General features: G+C 35.2%; 1 protein-coding gene across 1 annotated transcript; it reads right to left on the bottom strand.

Annotated features, from left to right (window-relative positions):
* Positions 1-1013: 1013 nt before the first annotated feature.
* Positions 1014-25513, bottom strand: LOC117318657 (nibrin-like). The gene is made up of 15 exons (XM_033873619.1): positions 25433-25513; positions 21634-21767; positions 21133-21275; positions 20182-20341; positions 19420-19523; positions 18722-18839; positions 17683-17873; positions 16909-17000; positions 15620-15686; positions 13822-15019; positions 8366-8425; positions 4174-4374; positions 3494-3607; positions 1559-1608; positions 1014-1397 (listed from the first exon to the last, which is right to left on the bottom strand). Exons 1-15 carry the CDS (start codon positions 25461-25463, stop codon positions 1358-1360), a joined length of 2703 nt encoding a protein of 900 aa, XP_033729510.1. The 5' UTR covers positions 25464-25513; the 3' UTR covers positions 1014-1357.

The following is a 25513-nucleotide window of genomic DNA, read 5'->3' as shown; positions in this document are numbered from 1 at the left end:
ATTAGCCAAATCACCTTTTGAATAACTGGGCCCTCGGGTCTCTTAAAACGACTGGATTGTCTCCCTTCATATACATAACTTGAAACTATATTATATGTTAAAGTGTTTGCAATTCATTTGAAAAAAAAATTAATGCATACCATATATACCGTATTTGACCTAATAAGGGCGCCTGCCCTAATAAGGGCGCCCCTACATTTTTTCAGGGAAATAAATCTTTGAGTGTCAAAATGGTGTTCAAAAGTAATAATTCATGTGAAATATTTTGCTACTTTATGTGTTCAATTTTCTTCAGCAAATTAAGTAACTGGAACACATGTTTTCGCCACATTTTGTGTATTCCTACAGGCTACAGATGACATGTCAGTGCAAAGAGCACCCAAAACTAAACACACATACAAATAATAACTTACCATCTTTATTTGAAGATAAAGTAAAGACTTCATTCTTGTTGATAAATAACTTTTGTTCAGAACAGAAAGCTAGTAAAAGACATTGTAAATCAATTATTAGGTCAAAGCAGAGACCTATATACTATATATAGTATATAAGTATATAGGTCTCTGGTCAAAGAAAACGATGTCTAATATGATCTGGGAAATCACCTGTTTCTATAAATAGAACACAAAAGCGTTCCATTTGAACATAAATGGTGGAACACATGTTCTCTGGTCTAAAGATCAGCTGGCATGGTTTACAAGTTTACAGGAGTATTCAAGTGATGTTTAAGCTTAATATATGATAATGAATAGATATCTTCATCTGGAATATTTTTATGACCGAATATTTAACCGTTTCCACAACCTTGGGTATTCTGCTATAAGGTATATTCTGTTTCATAAAACTTCAGAATAACTAATCTTAATAAGGGCGCCCCCACTGTCAATTACCCGCGCCCTGCGCCCTTATTAGGTCAAATACGGTAGTTTAATATAAATTTACAATCATATTTTCAGTGATATTTTATCTTTAGCTTATTCAATAATGCAATGAACTGAGGAAAAACAACTTCATGAAATCAAACGCAAATTTAATTATTGATGATAAACAAGTGATTCACTTAAAAAAATCTAGAAATCTGATTTTGTAACTCTATTCTGTCAAACAGTGCTAATTCATAAATGTTGACCAGTTGTTATATTTCAATAACCAAGCGTATCCGTGTATCACTGTTAGCCATCACAGCACATCTGAAAACATATTTTTAACGTCGTGTATCACCATGGAAAGTTGTAGTATGTGACTTTTACTCCATTAGGCTTGTCAATTTGATCAGCTGCCGGCGTGAGTAAATCACGATGTTCACAAATGTATCTGGTTAAGTTCTGACCAGATACATGACTGGACAAGTATCTTATCAACGAGATCGGTTACTAGAATGAGATCGAGGTTCCCACCTGAAAAAAAAAGAAGAAAATTAAGCCTTCAATTTAAAATGATACAAATATACTAAATATTGCGTATGTATACAAATACACGAATACAGACACTATCCAAATTCCCTGTAATGAAAATATTTCTCAAAACCCCGACAAAATTTTAAAAAAGTTTTACTTACTCAAAGAGTTCCTGTGCGCGTCTATTAGCCTCAGATTGTTGACTCTCCGCCTGTATCAAAACAGAAACAAATTACTAGCCTAAAGAAATCAGTGTATGTTTACCTGTGCATGAATACATGTGTAGTATATAAAAAATAAAAACAAAACTTAACAACAAACTTTCTCTAGCGCTCTCACAGCTATTGCTGCTCTGCAGGAAAGTTTATTTTTGAAAGGACAACATGATGACGTCCCAAATAATGCTTTTTTAAGTAGCGTAATATTTACTAGAGTCTGTTGAGACTAAGTCTTAATATTTCTATTATTTAATACTTTTTGTTCCCAACAAAAGAGTATCAGATGAATGTAGTCGATATATATATTGTATTTATATTTCAAAATCATGTGCCACCAAATATCTAGAACATATGGAGTACATAATTTGATTATTAGAGCTGTGTATCACAAGGTGGGTAGCGATACGATACGTATCACGATATATGAGAAGCTGATGACCTATCAGATAGCTATAGTATTCCATCACACAGTAGTCATGTTTTGTTTGTAGTATTTCTGGAATATTGGAGTCTTTGTCTATATTTATTACAAACAAAAAACAAAAAACAAAAACATAAGTTTTGTCCGTTTCCCGCAAAATGTTTTTGAATTTAGGTAATTTGGAATTGAATTTACTCATACAGCAGCTTTATACCCCGCTGGAACAGCCTTGTCAGCCATGTTGTTAATACACATACAGTATGCTAACGTTAGTCGAGGGAGATAACTACAAATTTTCAAGTATCTCGATATAAATCGAGGATAGACGATGCATCGATGCACCACTCTGCGATCCAATACAGCCATGCATCGGTGAATCGTCACACCACTACTGATAATGTCTAGGCTATTTCAGTACAACACCCATGTCGACCCATGCCCTATGTACATATATAGTACACTCCCAAGTATAGAATGAAGTTCCTGTGATCAGTGGGGTGCAGGATAGAAAGACTGATCTAGATGAATTGAGGAAGAGTAAAAGGAAAGATGGATACAACATAAACCTATTGCTCTCAGTAACTCAAAGTAAACCCTGCTGTGAAAATTCCACCCCAGACATTTTTCTTGACAAGCCTTTTTTATACAGCTGTCAATGACAGGTCGTATAATGGTACCCTTCGCTGTCTGTACGTCCCTCTGTCCGCTTGACCGTCCATTAACTCTTCCTTGTTAGCACTCTCTAACTGTTATTTTCTAGCCTTTATTTAACAATGGATTTTTTAATCTTATGAAACTTGCTACAAACTTGACACAATAGCTCAAACAAGGTTGTGTTATAGAATCACGTGATAATTCTTACCAGAGTTACGTCCCTTTTATTGCCAAATATTGTGTAGAAAATGCAAGAATTTTCTATTTTCCATTCAATTGCTCTAAGATTTGGTTCACTACAACAAGAAGCAATTATGTTCAATATATATTAGGGGTTTTACACTACATTTTCCTGTGGTAGCTGTTCCAGTGACAGGCGTATGATGTTCCCGCCATCTTGGCAGATTTAGTTCAGTTGTAGCCCTCAATTCGAAATTACATCCCTTTATGCATCAAATGTTCGACCAATCAAAACGAGCTTTACCGATGTACTTTATCGGTGATGTTTACAGACACATGGAGGCTTGTGTCATTTTGATGAGATATGTGATCAGTGACTTCTACCAATTGATCAAACACTGTGAATGTTTCCGAAAAGATTGTACGTCTCTGTATTTAGGTAAAATGACATGACATAGTCGACAATGTAGCTCTGTACTGGGTGCCGCAATTTGTGTTTACTGCGAAACCAAGTCTGAATGCAAAACAGGATTTGATTGGAACGGGTTTGTGGAGTGTAACGTAATCAGAAGCCTTGGTTAGTGAAGATGTGCTCCCGCTTGCGGCCCTTATGTTAAACCCACCTGCTGAGCTTCCTTGAACCACTCGTCAAGTTCACGGCGCTGAGATATTACGTGTGGAACCAGATCACTGCCACCAATGATACTTGGAAGTCTGTCTAGGCCAGCAACACCAGCCTACAATGAAAAACAAACAGTTACCGTCTGCTACCAAAGGATATTTCAATGATTTTATGATAATTGCGTGTCGTCTCAACCAATAACCAATTTGACCTTTGACCTTAAAGTTAATGCCAAAGTAGTGACCTTTTGAGGACACTATGTATATATGTTGTGTTAGGTGTTTCCATCACAAAATCAATAACTAATTTGACCTTTGACCTCGAAGTAAAGGCCAAAGTAATGACCTTTTGAGGACACGATGTACATCTGTTGTGTTAGATGCTTTCATGACAAAATCAATAACTGATTTGACCTTTGACCTTGAAGTAAAGGCCAAAGTGACATTTGAGGACACAATGTACATTTGTTGTGCTAGATGCTTCCATGACGAAAACTTTATGAAGATGTAATTAATACTTGAAGAATTCCATCAAGGCAAAGTTTTCAAGAAATAGGAGAAACATACATAAATCAGAACAAAATAGCTCCTTTCTTTTCCAGTGAATGTGAAAATAGTATATAATTTTAACATATATATATATAATTTTTATATGGTTGGTAAATGTTCATCCTTTCTTAACACCTTCTTGAATTTCTTGGAAGTTTTTGACAATACAGCCCTTCCATCGCGAATATCCTGCAGGAACGTCCCTTTCTGACCTTCCAGGAGAGTTTTGAGGTTGTGAAGGTCGTCGGGTCACAAGGTCAACAAAAACGGTCTGGACTAGGTCAGTAGGGACCCCCTCCTCCTTCACATAGTTTCCATGGTAATTATCTTCTTCCTGCAAATATGGTTAATACATCAGAAACCATGCCCTGAACCACTTACTAATCGTCCGACATAACAAAAATGACATTTTCATCCCAATACTGAAATAATTTACAAATAAGAAAACCTGTTCTATATTGTTATCACAGGTAACTAATACATGTATTTCTAATCTAAAATCAACAGGAGGTTTTCAAACTGTTATTGATACAGTATGTTTAAATTTATGAAATAATGCCCCAATATACTGATTTTCAGCCAGATTTTAAAAAAGAAACAATGCTCCACATGATTGTGTGAGGAAATTAAATCAAATAGATGTTTTTTTTTTTTTATTAATTTGGAAGTGTAATTTTGAGAAAATATTTGATTTCCTTGTTCCTGTGGGCTCACCAACAATTTGAGACTATATATACCCCAACCCTCCTTAGGTTATGTATACTTGACAATTTGAAAACGATTTCTATACAGTTTTTCAACGTGCTCTAGTCTAGTCTAGGCATGTTCTGGGGGTGTTTTGGGTGTATTTTGGGTGTTTTGAGGTACTTTTGTGTGTCTGAGGGTATTTGTGGGTGTTTTCAGGTACTTTTGGTTGTTTGAGGGTATTTTTGGGTGTTTTGAGGTACTTTTATGTGTTTGAGGGTATTTGTGGGTGTTTTGAGGTACTTTTGGTTGTTTGAGGTTTCTTTTTGGGTGTTTGGAGGTACATGTACTTTTGATTGTCTGAGGGTATTTGGGGTGTTTTGAGGTACTTGTACTTTTGAGTGTCTGAGGGTATTTTTGAGTGTTTTGAGGTACTTTTGATTGTCTGAGGGTATTTGTGGGTGTTTTGAGGTACTTTTATGTGTCTGAGGGTATTTTTGAGTGTTTTGAGGTACCTTTGATTGTCTGAGGGTATTTGTGGGTGTTTTGAGGTACTTTTATGTGTCTGAGGGTATTTTTGGGTGTTTTGAGGTACTTTTGGTTGTTTGAGGGTATTTTGGGGTGTTTTGAGGTACTTTTGGGTGTCTGAGGGTATTTGTGGGTGTATGGAGGTACATGTACTTTTGGGTGTCTGAGGGTGTTTTTGAGTGTTTTGAGGTACATGTACTTTTGATTGTCTGAGGGTATTTGGGGTGTTTTGAGGTACTTGTACTTTTGGGTGTCTGAGGGTATTTTTGAGTGTTTTGAGGTACTTTTGATTGTCTGAGGGTATTTGTGGGTGTTTTGAGGTACTTTTATGTGTCTGAGGGTATTTTTGAGTGTTTTGAGGTACCTTTGATTGTCTGAGGGTATTTGTGGGTGTTTTGAGGTACTTTTATGTGTCTGAGGGTATTTTTGGGTGTTTTGAGGTACTTTTGGTTGTTTGAGGGTATTTTTGGGTGTTTTGAGGTACTTTTGGTTGTTTGAGGGTATTTTTGGTTGTTTTGAGGTACTTTTGGTTGTCTGGGTGTATTTCTGGGTGTTTTGAGGTACTTATGGTTGTTTGAGGGTATTTTTGGGTGTTTTGAGGTACTTTTGGGTGTCTGGGGGTATTTTTGGGTGTTTTGAGGTACTTTTGGTTGTCTGGGGGTATTTCTGGGTGTTTTGAGGTACTTATGGTTGTTTGAGGGTATTTGGGGTGTTTTGAGGTACTTGTACTTTTGAGTGTCTGAGGGTATTTTTGAGTGTTTTGAGGTACTTTTGATTGTCTGAGGGTATTTGTGGGTGTTTTGAGGTACTTTTATGTGTCTGAGGGTATTTTTGAGTGTTTTGAGGTACCTTTGATTGTCTGAGGGTATTTGTGGGTGTTTTGAGGTACTTTTATGTGTCTGAGGGTATTTTTGGGTGTTTTGAGGTACTTTTGGTTGTTTGAGGGTATTTTTGGGTGTTTTGAGGTACTTTTGGGTGTCTGAGGGTATTTGTGGGTGTTTTGAGGTACATGTACTTTTGATTGTCTGAGGGTATTTGGGGTGTTTTGAGGTACTTGTACTTTTGGGTGTCTGAGGGTATTTTTGAGTGTTTTGAGGTACATGTACTTTTGATTGTCTGAGGGTATTTGGGGTGTTTTGAGGTACTTGTACTTTTGGGTGTCTGAGGGTATTTTTAAGTGTTTTGAGGTACTTTTGATTGTCTGAGGGTATTTGTGGGTGTTTTGAGGTACTTTTATGTGTCTGAGGGTATTTTTGAGTGTTTTGAGGTACCTTTGATTGTCTGAGGGTATTTGTGGGTGTTTTGAGGTACTTTTATGTGTCTGAGGGTATTTTTGGGTGTTTTGAGGTACTTTTGGTTGTTTGAGGGTATTTTTGGGTGTTTTGAGGTACTTTTGGGTGTCTGGGGGTATTTCTGGTTGTTTTGAGGTACTTTTGGTTGTCTGGGTGTATTTCTGGGTGTTTTGAGGTACTTATGGTTGTTTGAGGGTATTTTTGGGTGTTTTGAGGTACTTTTGGGTGTCTGGGGGTATTTTTGGGTGTTTTGAGGTACTTTTGGTTGTCTGGGGGTATTTCTGGGTGTTTTGAGGTACTTATGGTTGTTTGAGGGTATTTTTGGGTGTTTTGAGGTACTTTTGGGTGTCTGAGGGTATTTGTGGGTGTTTTGAGGTACTTATGGTTGTTTGAGGGTATTTTTGGGTGTTTTGAGGTACTTTTGGGTGTCTGGGGGTATTTTTGGGTGATTTGAGGTACTTTTGGGTGTCTAGGGGTATTTTTGGGTGTTTTGAGGTACTTTTGGGTGTCTGAGGGTATTTGTGGGTGTTTTGAGGTACTTTTGGTTGTTTGAGGGTACTTTTATGTGTCCGAGGGTATTTTTGGTGTTTTGAGGTACTTTTGGTTGTTTGAGGGTATTTTTGGGTGTTTTGAGGTACTTTTGGGTGTCTGGGGGTATTTCTGGTTGTTTTGAGGTACTTTTGGTTGTCTGGGTGTATTTCTGGGTGTTTTGAGGTACTTATGGTTGTTTGAGGGTATTTTTGGGTGTTTTGAGGTACTTTTGGGTGTCGGGGGGTATTTTTGGGTGTTTTGAGGTACTTTTGGTTGTCTGGGGGTATTTCTGGGTGTTTTGAGGTACTTATGGTTGTTTGAGGGTATTTTTGGGTGTTTTGAGGTACTTTTGGGTGTCTGAGGGTATTTGTGGGTGTTTTGAGGTACTTATGGTTGTTTGAGGGTATTTTTGGGTGTTTTGAGGTACTTTTGGGTGTCTGGGGGTATTTTTGGGTGTTTTGAGGTACTTTTGGGTGTCTAGGGGTATTTTTGGGTGTTTTGAGGTACTTGTACTTTTGGGTGTCTAGGGGTATTTTTGGGTGTTTTGAGGTACATGTACTTTTGGGTGTCTGAGGGTATTTGTGGGTGTTTTGAGGTACTTTTGGTTGTTTGAGGGTATTTTTGGGTATTTGGAGGTACTTGTACTTTTGGTGTTTTGAGGTACTTTTGGGTGTCTAGGGGTATTTTTGGGTGTTTTGAGGTACATGTACTTTTGGGTGTCTAGGGGTATTTTTGGGTGTTTTGAGGTACTTGTACTTTTGGGTGTCTAGGGGTATTTTTGAGTGTTTTGAGGTACTTGTACTTTTGGGTGTCTGAGGGTATTTGTGGGTGTTTTGAGGTACTTTTGGTTGTTTGAGGGTATTTTTGGGTGTTTTGAGGTACTTGTACTTTTGGTGTTTGGGGGTATTTTTGGGTGTTTGAGGTTTTTTTAAGGGGTGTTTTGAGGTACATGTACTTTTGGTTGTTTGAGGGTATTTGTGGGTGTTTTGGGGTACTTTTGGTTGTTTGAGGGTATTTTTGGGTGTTTGAGGTTTTTTTGGGGGTAAATCGTTGTGCCACTTTCCTGAAACCAGTTGTACAAACAAAAAATGGTTGAGACTTAACCCAGTCAGTCGTAATACATCCTTTTGCTTTGTATGTATTTAAATCTGAGTAGGAGATCAAGTATAGATTTCCATAGTGGGACCCCATTTGTCGTCAAGTTTATTGATATAACATAATAAGATTTGAACCAAGGGAAGTAACTCAGAAGACGAAAATGATAAATTCCCCATCATCATGGGAGTGTACCTCAGCCTGTCCACGTACTGCTGACAGGAATCCTGGAACAGATGGTGTTTCTCTCCCATTCTGCAAATAGGAAAAGCTCTTTTATTATACATAAATAAAAGAAATGATTTATAAATTAAGTGAAATTTATATTAGTTTTCTTTTAATTAAATATTTTTCAATAATGTTCCATAATAGACAAATGTCAAATACCAATTAAGATAAGTTATCTTTGTTTTGTAATTGACATTTGTCATTTATGGAACAAAAACATTTTTTTTTAAAAGATTAAAACGATAAATCTGATGACTTTTTTTTAGTTTGATCAGAGCATAGTAAATGTAGACAAAATCAAAGTACTGAAAGTACTGAAGACACAAACGAAAACAAATTATTTTAACTGCTTTTGTTTAGTGGGGACATGGTCAACTTTGTATGGAACATCACCAATACCTAGGATTAGGACTAGACCAAAATATTGGCAAGAAAAGAAATTCATATCTACTTTTGATTGCAAGTGCGTCTTGGCAGCTAATTGTCAGAATAGGTACTCAGGTAATCTTATTTGACATCTTCAATGGGTTAATGTATACGTAGTTGTAGATGTAATATGAAGGTCCTAGATTACCTGTAAAATGAATGAGGCCTTTCTTTTCCAACTTTTGAGGATCCCATGCCTATAAGCGCTTCACAAATTATCATTATCATTAGCCATTGAAAAGATATTTATACATTTGATGTAGCGCCCCATCTAGCTACCAGCTTTTAGATCAGAGCTCAGGTTAAAAACACTTGTGTGATTGTTTTATTATTGTATCGTGTGTGTGAGCCCTGGTTTGAATGATGTTATGTCAAGGTTTTGAATGATATTTTGTGGCAGATTGTTCTATCCCTTCAGTACCTTCTGTAAAATAGCGATAACAAACTTCAATTGTCAAAATACAATATGGTTGCCTGTCGACCATGTTGTTTTCCGATTAGTCTCAAAATGCAATATCCATAACTAAGCACCGAGGGGAACCTACATATAAAATTTGAGAAAGATCCCTTCAGCACTTTCTGAGAAATAGCGATAACAAACTTCAATTGTCTAAATCCAAGATGGCTGCCTGTCGGCCATATTGTTTTCCGATTGGTCTCAAAATGCAATATACATAACTAATATAAGCACCAAGAGAAACCTATATATAAAATTTGAGAAAGATCAATTCAGTGCTTTCTCAGAAATAGCAATAACAAACTTCAATTGTCAAAACCTAAGATGGCTGCCTGTCGGCCATATTGTTTTCCTATTGGTCTCAAAATGCAATATGCATAACTAGGCACCGAGGGGAACCTACTTATGAAATTTGAAAAAGATCCCGTCAACACTTTCTGAGAAATAGTGATAACAAACTTCAATTGACAAAATCCAAGATGGCTGCCTGTTGGCCATGTTGTTTTCCGATTAGTCTCAAAATGCAATATGCATAACTAATGTTAGCACCAAGAGGAACCTATATATGAAATTCGAGAAAGATCAATTCAGTGCTTTCTGAGAAATAGCAATAACAAACTTCAATTGTCAAAACCTAAGATGGCTGCCTGTCGGCCATATTGTTTTCCGATAAGTCTCAAAATGCAATATGCATAACTAGAAACCAAGAGAAACCTATATATGAAATTTTAGAAGATCCCTTCAGTACTTTGAGAAATAGCGATAACAAGAATTGTTTACGGATGGAGGGACAGACGGACCACGGACGCAGGCGATTTGAATAGCCCACCATCTGATGATGGTGGGTTAAAAACACCTGGGTCTGATAAACAGACTCTGGAGGCGTAGAATGCGGATGTAGACAGGGCAGGGTATACCATCACAACGGCCACATTAAACTAAGCACTATATTCAAAACTTACAGTTGAGACAGTTTCTTAATCGCTCATTAGAGTGAACATGATTTTCATATAGCACTCTACGTTATATGTTTACACTCCATACTGTGTAGCTACAAATAATCTATACAACAAAAACACATTCATTCACATGTACAGTTCAAATCAATTTGAAGTGGAATTTTGTTTTTCACCTATGTACATTGCATCAAATATTCTCCGCAATAGTATATGTACCATATACATAACTGTAACTGCATGATACATATATATATGTATGTATGGTATATATATCATGTTAATTAATGTTGGTGAGATGTGAATGTAGCTATATGTATTGATATCGTCGATTTCAAAATCAGAGTTTTTTTTTAATCTGCAGCATCTGTCAGATGAAAATGTAGTTCGAATGCCCAAACTGGATGAACTGTACATGTAGTAGCTTTTTTTAATCTGCAGCATCTGTCAGATGAAAATGTAGTTCGAATGCCCAAACTGGATGAACTGTACATGTAGTAGCATTCTTCAAAGTCCATTATGAATGCTTTTCATACAAATGTATTTCTTTCAATTGTTCATGTGTTTAAATTATTAGAACACTGAAGTAATTTTTATTTTCGTAAAAATGGAAGTACTGCTTATCTTTAAAACTAAATTGGATATTGATAAGATAAATTTGCCAAAATGTTAAAAATCAAACCTTATTAAGTAGAATCTAAACAGTTGTAAATGGCTAAGCCCACTATTCTTAACAACAAAATTACTCATTTTGATTCTCTGTCAAATATAATCAGGTTACTTGAAGACTTTGTCAGAAAAGTTAACACATATATACATTATTAATAGTTGCTTTAATTAAATTAATCTGAATTTGAACATTAAACCGACTTAACAATTTAAATGAAAAAAATGTGTTTTCACCATTGACCATAATTGATAAGAAGAAAATAATTATTTAACTCAACCTATGATATAGTATGTAACAGCCATCTCTATTATCTTTAGTCATGCCAAGTTATTTCACAATAGGATATATGCACAACACAAACAAGTTTTACACATTTTTGTTGTTTAGAAGAATAATGAACTTAGCAATTTTTGCTGTTCTTCTCAAATAATATGTACTAGTGTTGTAAAGAAAAAAAGATTAAATAATAATAATAAATCTAAGTTATAATAAATTATTTGCAATGATGTATCAATACTTTACTGTGCATTAGTTTAAAGGTTAATTTAATTCAGAAGCTGAAATGATTTAAGACAGAAAAAACCGCAGATGTAGGAATATAACATTTCCACTGCCTTTAAATATCTCTGGTTAAATTTAGCAATCAGTACATTTCCATGAAAAATTGTGTTTTCTAAAGAGTTACTGCCCTTTAACCGTCCCTGAAGCGTTCAAAACTCCACCAAACATAATAAAGGTCTATGTAGATGTACATCGTAGACCCCTTTCTTTTTTATAATATGCTTCGACTGTTATGTAATATTTCAAATGATAATGATAGATCATTTTCTTTTTTTTTTTAAACCATCACAAATATTAGAAAAAAAGAATCAGTCGCTATAATTAGAGATGAAATTTTCAGTGACGTCTACATCTGCATGCAGACAGCCACGTTAATGCGGTACGCGTTCTGTAAACGAAAAACTTCATGTGCATTACGTAGGATATAATCAATAGATCCGAAGTCAATATTAATATTCACAAGTCCATTTGCCTTTTCGAGACCCTATTCAGTGAGAATTTATTTAACTTTTTATTTGCAAACATGCGTATGGTACTCGACTGCCGTTGTTGTGATATTGTCATGATGAATAGACAAATTTTTTCTTTCGTAAAAAAACATCTATATAATCTAACCATCTGCAGACTACATCAATCACATGCAAGTTAATATTTCAGTGAGAAAATGACAGTCAAAGTTGGGTTTGATCACCTACTCTTGCTTTTATTATTGTTTACATTACTGAAAGATGGCGGACAAAATCGGATGCTGGATGAGTGATTTTCAATGTACAAAATGACAACGATATTCCGACGAAACTTTATCAATATTATAACCCATTCAGTAACATGCCACCAAAGAAAAAAAAACACATAGATGTCGATGATGAAAATTCAGCGTGATGTTAGTAGATTTTTCTTCCGGGTCACAGGTAAGCAGCAATATGGCGCCAGCGAAAAGTCGATTGTATCATTCCGCGTGAAATCTAATGCGTTCAACGCGGAAAAATATTCTTACGTATCATCGACAGAACATACTTAAATTAAATACTTTGAAAACTATCTATTTGTGAGGTTCTGTTGTTTTGTCATATATCTAACGAAACTGCAGTGTTGCATTTAACTCCGTAAGTCACGGGACTATTATTTTTTTGCGATAGAATATGATTGTGAAGTGGCAGTGGAAGTTGTGTCAGAGCGAACGAAAATGCCAAAAAAAAAAACACATTGTCCTGTCAGCTTCTAAAATACAACAAAAACAAAAGGTGATTTTTTTTAATAGCTGAACTTCACTGTATGTCATTTTTTATCGTGAAGTTAAACAAATATTTACTGCATAACATTACGGAGTTACTGCATACAATGTGTACAGTATGTAATGAATTGTCATTAGTGTATTTATCGACTACCCTCATTGAATGATGCATGTTATACTCACAATCATAAAATACTGATGCAAATACAACTTCATGCCACCTATGAGGAAACTCGCAATTTTAAACCTAAGGAAAAGCTTTTTGACACAAACGTAAGTTTGAGTCTATGTCAGCGCTTTTGAGGTGTAGCTGACAAAATCTACGATGCCCTCTGGCGGATACTGCCTTGGCCAATCTAACCGTTGCTTTACAGTAACTCCGTAATGCTATGCAGTAAATATTTGTAAATATCGTAAATATTCACGATAAAAAATGACATATTGTAAAGTTCAGCTATAAAAAAATCACCTTTTGTTTTGTTGACACAAACGTAGACACAAACGTAAGTTTGAGTCTATGTCAGCGCTTTTAAGGGTAGCTGACCAAATCTACGATGCCCTCTGGCGTATACTGCTGTTGGCCAATCTAAACGTTGTATAGCAACGTTTAGATTGGCCAACAGCAGTATACGCCAGAGGGCATCGTAGATTTTGTCAGCTACACCTCAAAAGCGCTGACATAGACTCAAACTTACGTTTGTGTCAAAAAGCTTTTCCTTAGGTTTAAAATTGCGAGTTTCCTCATAGGTGGCATGAAGTTGTATTTGCATCAGTATTTTATGATTGTGAGTATAACATGCATCATTCAATGAGGGTAGTCGATAAATACACTAATGACAATTCATTACATACTGTACACATTGTATTCATTCATACATTGTACTGTCAACAGCTATACGCCAACAGGTATATACAAGTATATTTCAGTGATATTCTTATTTTAGTGGTTTTTGGTGCTGAACAATTTTGCTTTATCGTGATTGTACTTACTGTAGTTCTGTTTATTGTTTTCTAATATATGATAATTACGAGTGTGACATTTTGTCATTGTGCAAATATGCTTAAATTCAGTTACATGCTAAAATTACAGTGCTGAAATTAATATATTGACGGTATTACCTCTTGCCTCTGTGTTCGGGCATGTACTGTTCCCTGAACCGACGTTCTGTCCGAGATAGGTTTGCGTGGAGTTATCCTCTCCTGTTTGGTGTTCATTTCCTGTCTGCCCGTCTGTTCATCTTCTCGTTCCTCCATCCTGGTGTGGCGCCCTCTAGAGGAGGTTGCAGGTGAGTTAATTCCAGGTTCTTCTTTGACCTTTACTCTTGACCTTTGACCTTTATCCTCATCTTCTGATGAATCGTCTAACTTCTTTTTTCCTGTTTTTTGCGATTCCTCAACTATTTCTACTATACCTTTTTTCTGCTGAAAATTACGACCCTTGGGTGACCTATTTTTTCCTTTACCTGTCCATTTTGTCCCAGAATCTGAATCTGAATCAGAAACTCTCACCTCATGACCTTTACTTGACATTGACCTTTGACCTCTGTTGCTCTCGGTCTCAGATTCAGAGTCCATTATGACGACTTCTTCGTCTCTTTCTTTTTTCAAACCTCTGTTAGAACTTGCTAATTCTTTCACAACACCTTTACGACTTGACCAATCGAACGGGTCATCATCATTTTGAACTTCATCGCGTTTTCTTTTAGATTTTCTAGTAAAACCGTAGTCCTCATCTGAATCATCCTCAATAATTTGTCTCTTTCCGGGTCGAGACTTTGGTTCTTGCACGACTTTCTCTTTTTTAACAACAATGTCCATTGTGTTGTTTTTAGAGCTTTTGGGGCTACATTTACCCCCTTTCTTTGCAAAAGGTCCCTGTGATGTTGAGGTATCTGTCACAATTTCACGAACAGGAGACGATTGAAGATTCAACCTTTTTGAAACTGGTGATACTGGTGACCTTGACCTGAGATTTAAAGATTCACCTTTATCAGGAGCTGGAGATGGTGACCTTGACCTTGGACTTCTTCTGGTTGGTGATAATTTTGATTTCACTGGTTTCTTTTTAGGAGAGGGTGACGCTGCTATATCAATTGAATTATGCAATCTGTCTGTTAGCAAACTTTGACCTTTTGGTTCAGAAGTCATGGAAGTATGACCTTGACCTTTTGATTTAGAAGTTGTGGCTGTGTCTCTGTGACCTTGACCTGACACTCTTGTTCCTGGAGACTCTTTGCCTTTTACACTGAGTGGAGCAGGTGAAGATTTATGCTGTACAGAACTTGATGGTGGAGTTGTCTTCTCTTGTTTCACTCTCCTGTTTTAAAAAGCAGGAAAAGCATGTAAATTGGACCATCATTAGCCTTTAGGGCAGGTTCACTGGATATACACATCGAATTTGACTTTTAATCATTTTGAAAACATATTAAGATAATTATGTCAACTTACCAGGTAGATTTATTCCCTTGATGGCTAGGTTAGAAGTCAGAGTACAATAAAAACTAATTTCATCTTATGTTCTAATATATTTGGATTAACATTAAAATCAGCCCATGACCTCCATACGCCCTCAGCTGTGGTGGGGGAGGGGATAGGGTGTAGGGGAGAGGGGTAGGGTTTCGTCACCTGTGGTTCTGGGTAAATTCTCTCTCCCTTCCATCTGGGTCAACTTCAGTGATCAACATAATTCAAAACAACTTATCTAGCATTTCTTTTGGAAATAGATGAGATTGCAGACTTTTGGTTTTGATTTTCATTTTGTTCTTAGGGGTCAGAATCCGTACAAATACTTCTGCCCGATTCATATGCGCAATCCTAATTTATACTCTCTTTCCCTCCCGAACATTTGCCTGCTCTATGACAATTTCTGTCACCTGTAAGGGAGATCCATGAACCATACATTCCATTATACACTTACTGTGTCTGAGTGAATACAGGGGCCTGTGACAGAGACTGGCTGGGGAGTCGGGTCACCATCTGACTCGCTGTCAAACAAAGATGTAATAAGAAACCAGCTTTACTAAGAACAAAAATATCTTTAAAAAAGATAAATGGCACAGTTTTGATGCTGGTGGTTATAATGTAAAACTGCTGGTGAAATAAATCAACGAACTAATGCGTTTCAGCACGGATAACAAAATTATATCAGTTTGAATCATTTCTGGTGATAATAAGACTGCATTTGAATCAGGAATATAATTTTATCAATGTTACATTTGAAAAGATACATCCACTTATACAGCTTGCATTCCATCCTAACTTTGTTTCGTTTTTAACTGCATATCTGCATTTTGCATTGACCACTATATTGACCAATCACATACTTTATCTTGACCAGTAACGCCACCTGTCGCGTTATATCCGGGGCCAAAAGAATATTATACGGCTATGCCGAAAAAAGTATATTATAATTTAATCTTTTATAAAAGGAAAGGATGTAACTATGGGGTGTATTTATCATTATTTTCATTTTATATTGTTAAACATCCGAAATACATTAATAATTGAAATATCCAAGTCTTATGATAAGACCAGATAAAGGGGCTTGCAATACACATCTTACCAAAGTGTATACCACAGGGACCTGTCACATACACTGGGGCTTGTGACAAAATTAATACTGAAGTTAACATAGAGACTTGTGACACACAACTTACGTAGGCATGCACAGGGATTGGTGACATTTTAAGTATTAGTCAGCACGGGGACTTGTGACACACTGATAACCAAAGTTTACACCGGGTCTGTGACAAATTACATGCAAAATTCTACGTGGGGGGTTTGTGACAAACTTCTTACCAAAGATTAAACAGGGGTGTGTTACACACTTACCAAAGTCTACACAGGGGTATGTTACACACTTACCAAAGTCTACACAGGGGTCTGTTACACACTTACCAAAGTCTACACAAGGGTCTGTTACACACTTAGTAAAGTCTACACTGGGGTCTGTTAAGCACTTACCAAAGTCTACACAAGGGTCTGTTACACACTTAAGTCAACACAGGGGTCTGTTACACACTCAAGTCTACACAGGGGTCTGTTACACACTTAAGTCAACACAGGGGTCTGTTACACACTCAAGTCTACACAGGGGTCTGTTACACACTAAAGTCTACACTGGGGTCTGTTACACACTTACCAAAGTCGACACAGGGGTCTGTTACCCCTTACTAAAGTCTACACAGGGGTCTGTTACACACTTACCAAAGTCGACACAGGGATTACAGTATTGTTCTGTATCACAATGTAACACAGCCAATCCCAGCTCAGCATCCTGACTCATGTGTCTTTTATGCCTGAAATTAAGACATTTCCTTATACATAAAAGACTGTCTGAGAGTGACAGTGGCAATGTTGCATCTTAAACATTTCTCCCTGAAATGCTGTCTTATGAAAATGCCAAACCATGGCCAGTTGGTCAGCAAAAAGATTTTTGTTTTGTCAACCCAACTTTCAGTTGAAAACATTTTCATGGATGAAAGTGACCTTATTATTTTAATATTAAGTGTACTTGTTTTACACTTCTGTAAAACCAACATGAGCATATTAGGTCAAATTCGTTATCTTTAAATATTGCACTTGAATTATAACACAAATTCAAAAGTTGAAGTCTTAATCATAGTGAACTCTACACCAGTAATTACATGATGCAGATACACTGTAAATATAACAAAGACATTGTTGATCATTTTTAAAGTTTAAATTTTTCCACTTCTAACAAACACACTGGGTATAAATTGATGAAGCAATACATTTCCTCTACTGGTTCCTGCTAAAAATAGTCAAAGTCAATCTTGACCAAAAACCCCGGAACCCAAAACTTGTCTGAGATATTATGGTCCTTTATTATTGTGTGAAGTTTGATCAAAATACCTCAAGAAATGAAGCTGGTAGAGCGCTGACAAACTTTGGCGTTGGGTAGATATGTACAAGATGGAGGGAAAGCCAACCTATAATCTCCCCAGTTTTAATACTCACCTAGCAAGCGTCTTTTCCACATATTTGTACCATTCTTTCCACTGGCTTGACGTACCACCATCAGGACCACAGTTCATGACGACTGTGTCTTTTTGTGTGAGGACAGCTTCCTCTCCCCGTTCCTCGGGGCGGTTCTCCATCAATAAAGGCATCCCACCCCCCAGTTCTACTGCCAGACTCATCTTCTGGAACTAATGGCAATGCAATAAAACTTTTATTAATCAAAAATGATCAATTTGATTATCGTATATATCGTCACTAATAATAGAAAAAATTTTGATATCGACCAATCAAAACACTCGTTTCCATTCACCCCATCGAAATTCAACAATTTTCTAGTTCAGATACAAAGAGAGAATGAACAATTTTTATTGGACTTTATACATGATTGTGGTTTTTATTCAGATTACATTTAAAAGCCCAAAATTGGAATTATTTTCATGTGCAGAATATGAAGGCAATGCACATGTCTTCAGTAAGTAGTCTGCATGAATAGGTTAGATAAAAACAAATAAAATAGTCACAGATTTTAGAGAAAAGGGTAACAATCGGATACATGAATTCACTCTAAACTGTTATGAATAAAATTAAAACTAGAAAATTACAAGAATTTATAATAAGTACTTTTAAAAGACATAGAGTTGAATTCAAGTATCAAGTCTAACATCTACATGTCATAATGTACATGTCTTGAGTAAGTAGTCTGAATACACATATACATGTAAGATCCCAATTTCTCAGTATTGTAAAAATAGCATTTGCGCTAAACTAGATTCCAAATTTCCATCAGGATTAGAATTTAAAGCATTATCGGTTACAGTAATATTTAGGGTACAGCAGCCTTGGTGATCACTCTTGCATGGTGCTGAACTTTTTCAACTGGGGAAATTTAGGCAAAATTTCAGAAAATACAGGACTGGTTTTCAATTGTGAATACGCTTAAGTTACGGAACCTACACACACCTGACCAAATCCCTGATAATCTCTCTATTATGGTAAAATGCTTATGAAATGGAATCTTTATAATTCAACACTATACCTGCTTTTGCTGGAGAAAGATGAATGTTTTTCCTTGGAAAATTGTCTTGCGACGAGGATCGTTGGTGAAACTAACTTCAGTGGGATCGACTTGAGATTCTGATACAGTAGGCAGATAACTAGCAACCAAAAACAGATATCAATCAAACATAGGGCAACAATATTTTACAAGTAGTGCTGGTATCTAGTCTAACTATAGCAATATGAAGGGCATACAAGTGCTGAAGTGTTAATTTCTGGAAAAAACATTGATTCCAATACTAAATTAATATAAAAATATCTGGAAAATCCAAAAAATATCTTTTCTCTTTTTTTTTTATTACAAAATACTTCGATAACCAAATTGTTTAATCTGGAGAGTTTTTTTTAGTGAAGATTAAAAGATTTTATAGTCGTACAATGAGCAATATCCTAATTTTGATGTGGGCTAGTTATAAAGAATTCATCCTTTTTTGTTTTTTATTTTGATGGCAGGGTGGACTCACAAGTTCACGTCCTAAAATTTTAACGCTAAAAAGTTTAATTTCGGTAAATGAAAAAAAAAGATTTTTCTCCACTGTACCCGAAGAAATAATCTCTTTTCAAAGTACCCTTAAAAAGAATGGAAACAAATGAAGAACAGCACAGGGCAGGGACTTATAATCATTTGCAGATAAGTACAGTACATATATTCTATATTAATATTTTAATACAAATTACCTCTCAGGATTTGGCTGTTCTTTACCGTTCTCTAGTGATCGCAGATAGGCGTCCAAAAAATCAGGGGAGACAATCGGTTTAGTGGACACCATGGCACACACCACCTATATCATACATAAGTAAAATACCTAATGTATTGATAATATCATACTGAGTAAAGTAAAGAAAAACCAATAAACAGACAAAATAGTATACATTATAAACCTGATATGCAACATAATGTACATATATGTCTATTGGTCCTGAATTCATACCAGGGGCCTGGTCATTTATGAGGACAGACTGGTTCGTCAGTTTTTACATGTTATATTTCAAATGTTAATACAGGCCTTGGAAGTCTTTGCCAGGGCTCAACTGAAAACAATATAAAATCACCAGGTCCGTCTTCATTTCATAAATGAACAACATTGGTCCAAGGTGGTCTAACAATTTTGACCGCAAAAACAAAAACAGCCCAGAACTTCCAGCAGACCCTCAAGAGATCCAACTCTTTGGTTGGAAGAGACATGTCTATTAGAAAAAATGTTTCGACTCTTCAGATTTCTGAGTAATAATTATTTGACTTCCAAAATTGCTCGGAATCAAGGGTCAAATGGATGTCCTGTCATACAACTGTGACTTTCAAGATAAATCCAGATCTCTCTCATTTCCTATTGAAAACTATCTATTTACATTTCAACAAATATATAAATCGTTAATTTTTTTCACATGCGATTAATAAGTAGGACAAATTTAAAGTGAGAGTATAAAGAAGATGTGTACCTTTATTGTGACGCTGATGGAAGTCATGACAAGGTGAGTGCAATGCCGCGACCAGTCCGCTACGATGTGACCACCCAACCGCATCACTGCTTGGCGAACCTGCTTCTTCAACGGAGGACTCAGACAGGAAGTGGAAACTACGAATGGCTCGTACACGGCTCTACCAGAAAGATTAAGTAAATAAACCATTGTAAATAAGTTGTGCTTCAAATTTGCGATAACTGACACCTAAATACCCTTGAACATGTAAATATGAATTTAAGCATTCAGTTTTTAATGTTTTTTGATAAAAGTTCACATAAATCAAATGTATTTATGGAATATGTTAAAAAAATATTTGACAATAGATTCCAAAGGGTTTATTGTCAGTACTGCATGTTTTTATGATGGAAATTGACAAAATAACATGGAGACTTGTTTCTAAAATAGTTTAAAGTACCCAAGACTCAAGATACTTAAAACTCATTTGATATCATAAAGATGAAGCTTTTTAATTCACCACATCTTCAGACAGAGACAATATCAATATTTCATAATTTCAAATTCCCTGACATTTTAACTGAATACATTTCAAAAACAAAATAAAAACAAAAACAAAAACAAAAAAAGAAACACACAAGAAACATTCATCTACATGTACAAGTCCCTCACCTCCAGCCAAAGTTAGGTGTCAAATAAAGGGCCACAACTCTGTATATAATTTGCTCTGAAACTCAGTTGATGAGTGTGGTCCATATGGCCATATATCAAAAAGTACTCATACACATATACATAATTAATTTTTGTACAGTTAACTGTATATAATTGATGCCACAGACAATGCCGCTCTGTGAACAAAGGGCCGTAACACTGCATCAGATCCAGTCTTAGAACGCTTTTATTCATCTTTTTGCAATTTGGTTTAAACAGGTCTGTGTAATAGATAGGTAGATGACCATCTCAGACACTCACATGAAAGCTGACTTTGGTGAACCAAACGTGACCTCGTCTCCATCCTTGACCGTTGCCTGACCTTGAACTTTGCTCGAGTTGAGCATCGTGCCATATTTAGAGAGATCCTTGATGGACAAGGTCGGCAGTAATGAAGGTTTGCTCTGAAATGAAACAAATGAAATAAGTTTATAAGGAATAGATTACCGGGAAATCATGCAACACTTAGATGTAAATGTAAGTAATATAAGATAGCAATGTTCATGTAAATGTTAACTTTATATATTTTACAACAATTGCGAAACAAGTTTTCAAATGAACAATTTATATAAATATATATTAATCATGCTTTTTGGCCCGGATTGAAGTGTGCGAGGGGTTTTGCTGTTGGAAGAAACCTGAGTACCCGGAGAAAACCCACATGGTCAGGCAGTTGACCTCATAACTTTTCACTACATTAACAGACCCTTGTAACTCGCATTCACTAAATACACAGAAAATTTTCATATCTTAAAATATTACCAGATTAACCTCCGGGTGGGTTACTGTCAGCTCGGCATGTTTACGACTGACCGCAGCGTCATTCTCCACAAGGATTTCACAGTCCTTCCGCCCCACAATGTAACTCTTTCCCACCAAGAGTACATGCCGCACATCTACAAAGCAGCACACAAGAAAATGTCACACAAAGAGCATGTAATAGAATGTAAACAGTTATTTCATGGATAATGAATTAAGGAGCCTAGCAGCTTCAGGGAAAGAGTTCCCATGGTCTCTCCTGATGCTTGTACCTCCTGAGAACATTTTTATCCGTACCTGTTATGTATTTCTAGGGATTAGAAAAGTGTAATTACCTAATAATATATATTTATAAATAAATAATTAACTTAATAATAATTATATTGACCATTTAAGTTGAATTGAGATTACTTTAAGTAAATTGCTTCCAAATAAGAATAGTACTAACTTCCATATTACATGTACTACTGCAAGTCATTAAGGTTACATTATAATGCCTAAATAATAAATTATAAGTGTCACAGTGTGGATGTAAATTTTGGAATTAGATCAAAATTTGACCTAAGCATTCAAAGTAGGATGTTGTTTTTATTACAGAAAGCACATGTGCCTGACTCGTTTTATAAGATAATAACATATAAGAGTACATATAACTATGTACTCTTATATGTTATTATTTTATAAAATGAGTCAGGCACCTGTGCAGAAAGTAGATATGTCTTGCACATAAAGTGCATAGCTATACAGACAGAATGTAATATACGTAGCAGAACTGGAACTCATTGGCGACCAGCTGGCAGCTCAATTGGTAGAGCATCCGGGTAGTGTTCAGAGATCCTGGATTCGAACCCTGATCTAGCCGTGCATTTTTAAATGTAATGTACATCAATATTCTATTAAATAAAGATACAAGTCAGAATTAATTGTGATCATAAATTAGATTTTTTTTAATGTAGATGAATAAGATTTTTCTTTGTTATATAATCAACAAGAGTTTTTCCTTAGAATGGAAGATAAGTCTTTTTGATACATTACATGTTCAATGTGTAGTTGAATAGTGTTTTATAGATAATAAGAACTTTCATAAAAATAAATAAGGATTTTTTTTAAACTAGTATTCTTATATACAAAATGTATAGGTAAAAAAAGAGGTTTCCTATATAGATAATAGTTTTTATATAGATAAAAATAAGTTCAAAATAAAATTGGCTGCGGTTCTTATATCACAATATGATATATTGCACAAGAGGAATTAACACTCTATCAATTGGATTTGTGGTGGGTTTTTTTTTTATCATCAATTTTTTTTTAAAGATTTATAGTGTTAAATTAAGATTTATCTTCCAGATTTCAAAATTTTGATGCTTTTCATTTATTTTTTTAGATGTAATTAAGAATCAAGAATCAGAAGTTTTGTATATTCTAATTTATGTTCTGTAATATCTACACAACAGGTTATGCACATGTATCTGTATGGATAATTGGTACTCTCAGGACATGCCTGTTGTCATGGCCACCTGGGCCTCAGGGCCCAAACCATATACGTACCTCACCACAACCTTATTGTACCTCCATATATAACACCTTTATATATATGTATCAGATGAGGATCAGTCTTAAGGTGTGCCTGTTTTTTAAACACCTGTCTATAGTTTTGTCAAGTCCCCAATTACCCCCCCCCCCCCCCCCCCCCCAACATTTATAACCTGTAGCATGCTGTGACAGGCTCCTCTGCCTTACCTACCTGTCATTAGCATCTAACACTACCCATATATAATATCTACCTGTGCATGTTTTTTCAAAAATGTATAGGGTGGCATTTTTTTGCAAATCATCAAAAAATAATTAATTTTTATATACATTTTTCTTCACAATAAAGATATTTAATAAATATAGTTTATATGCTGATTTTCTTAAATTACATGAAGAGGTAAAATCCCCATCAGTTATACATCTTAAGGTAAAGAACAATCAATCATTTTCTTAATGCAATAGGGAAACACTTTAATGCTGATCAAAACATATCCCAAAATTTTGTTTTTAAACAATATTGCAAAAAACATGTTAGTCTGAACTGTAAAAAAAACTTTGGCTTAAGGTCCACATGTATATATACAAATGTATGTGTTAGCAGTTAACTTTATAGAAGAAAATCATGAAATTACAAATACAAGTGTATGACAAGTACAGCTCCAGATACATGAACATGTATGTGTGTTAAATAAGCTTAAAACTGTTGCCCTCCCCCTCCCGAAGTTTGCCAGTATATGTATTTCATAACAAAAATGACATTAATTGTTCCCTCAGGCCATTATCTCATTCTGTGTTACTTGTAACCGATACATGTACCTTGAATCAGATCCAATATGTTAGATCTTCAAAGTATTACCGTAGATACCTGCACACGGGTACATGTACAGAAATTTCAACTATTTCAGTAAAGGAAGATGGAAGGTGTATTACAAGTAACATATACCTTTTATAAACTAAAATTTTGAAATGTTGAACTGTTATGATAACTTAATTACCAGTACATTCAAAGAATCTCTTTCTTTACAGTAAAAGTAAGTAAGTAAGTAAAAATAGTTTATTCAAGTGTCACATGTTTCAATACAATACATAAAATACAGTTTTCATCACTGAGTTATTAAAACACCCGGCCAATTTCGACCTATGAGACACTGTCATATCATCATCTAATAAGAGCTATGCATTAACTAAATTTAAGAAATCATGCTAAAATATTCTAAAGTATTGTCACATTTGCTTACAATATATTACAATTTTAAAATGTACAATAAACCTGATCCAATTCATAAAATATTCAACTATGATAAAATCAGATAAATCTACATGTTAAATCAAGGTTTAATTAACTTCTTTATATGTTCAGGTTTCTGACTTTAAGCATTGGATATGTATATAAGTTTTAATAAGTATATCAGATCAAAAATGAAATTATGAATATGCTGCTTATAATTTAATTTGAAATTAAACTACAATATAAATTAAATGTATCAAATTGAAAATGTTCAAGTAACGATGATTGTTTTCAAATATTTTATTATGTACTTTCATGTGATGAACAATTACTGGAATTGACACATGAAATATATAACTGATCAAACAATACAAAATATAAAGTACCAAAAGATAAATGAAACTTGGCTTGAACATTTTAACTTAGTTAAAGGATTTATAAAGTAAATATCTATCTTAACTTATTTATAGTGTATAATTAACAAGAATAGAAAGGTTGAAATATGAAATCAAACTAAACTTCCAAAACCTTTTGGAAGTTTAATAACTCCTTGAATATAACTGCTAGATAGCCTTATATATACATTACAGGTAAAAATCACAGGTAGCCTTGGGTACTGCCCATTACATGTATGTGGGTTTTGCTGTTTATCACCTCTTAGGGTGTTGTGCACTACTAGTTTACCTATAGTTTAAATGTAGTGCATTACTAGTTTATAAATTACCTATAGTTTAAATGTAGTGCATTACTAGTTTACCTATAGTTTAAATGTAGTGCATTACTAGTTTACCTATAGTTTAAATGTAGTGCATTACTAGTTTACCTATAGTGTAAATGTAGTGCATTACTAGGTGGTGTACAAGTTAGCTTACACTCAACTGTATTCTTATTTCTGTAGGAACACAAGCAGAAATACGCCGATCTACCGATAAATTACTGAATGACACACATTTTACTTCTACTAAATATTGGATATTGCATGTAAACTGGCAGACAACACCTACAATTCCGTCAGAGTAATTATCTTTCGAGATATTCTACCTGGATTTGACAGAGAAGTTAGAAGCCACATCGTCCCGTGTTATTTCCGGAAGTCCATGTACCCGCGAAAATCAAGATCAA

This window comes from Pecten maximus, unplaced genomic scaffold (assembly GCF_902652985.1).
Source record: "Pecten maximus unplaced genomic scaffold, xPecMax1.1, whole genome shotgun sequence".
Taxonomy (NCBI): Eukaryota; Metazoa; Mollusca; class Bivalvia; order Pectinida; family Pectinidae; genus Pecten; species Pecten maximus.
Note: the sequence above shows the minus strand (reverse complement) of the source record. Positions and strands in the feature narration are given on the sequence as shown.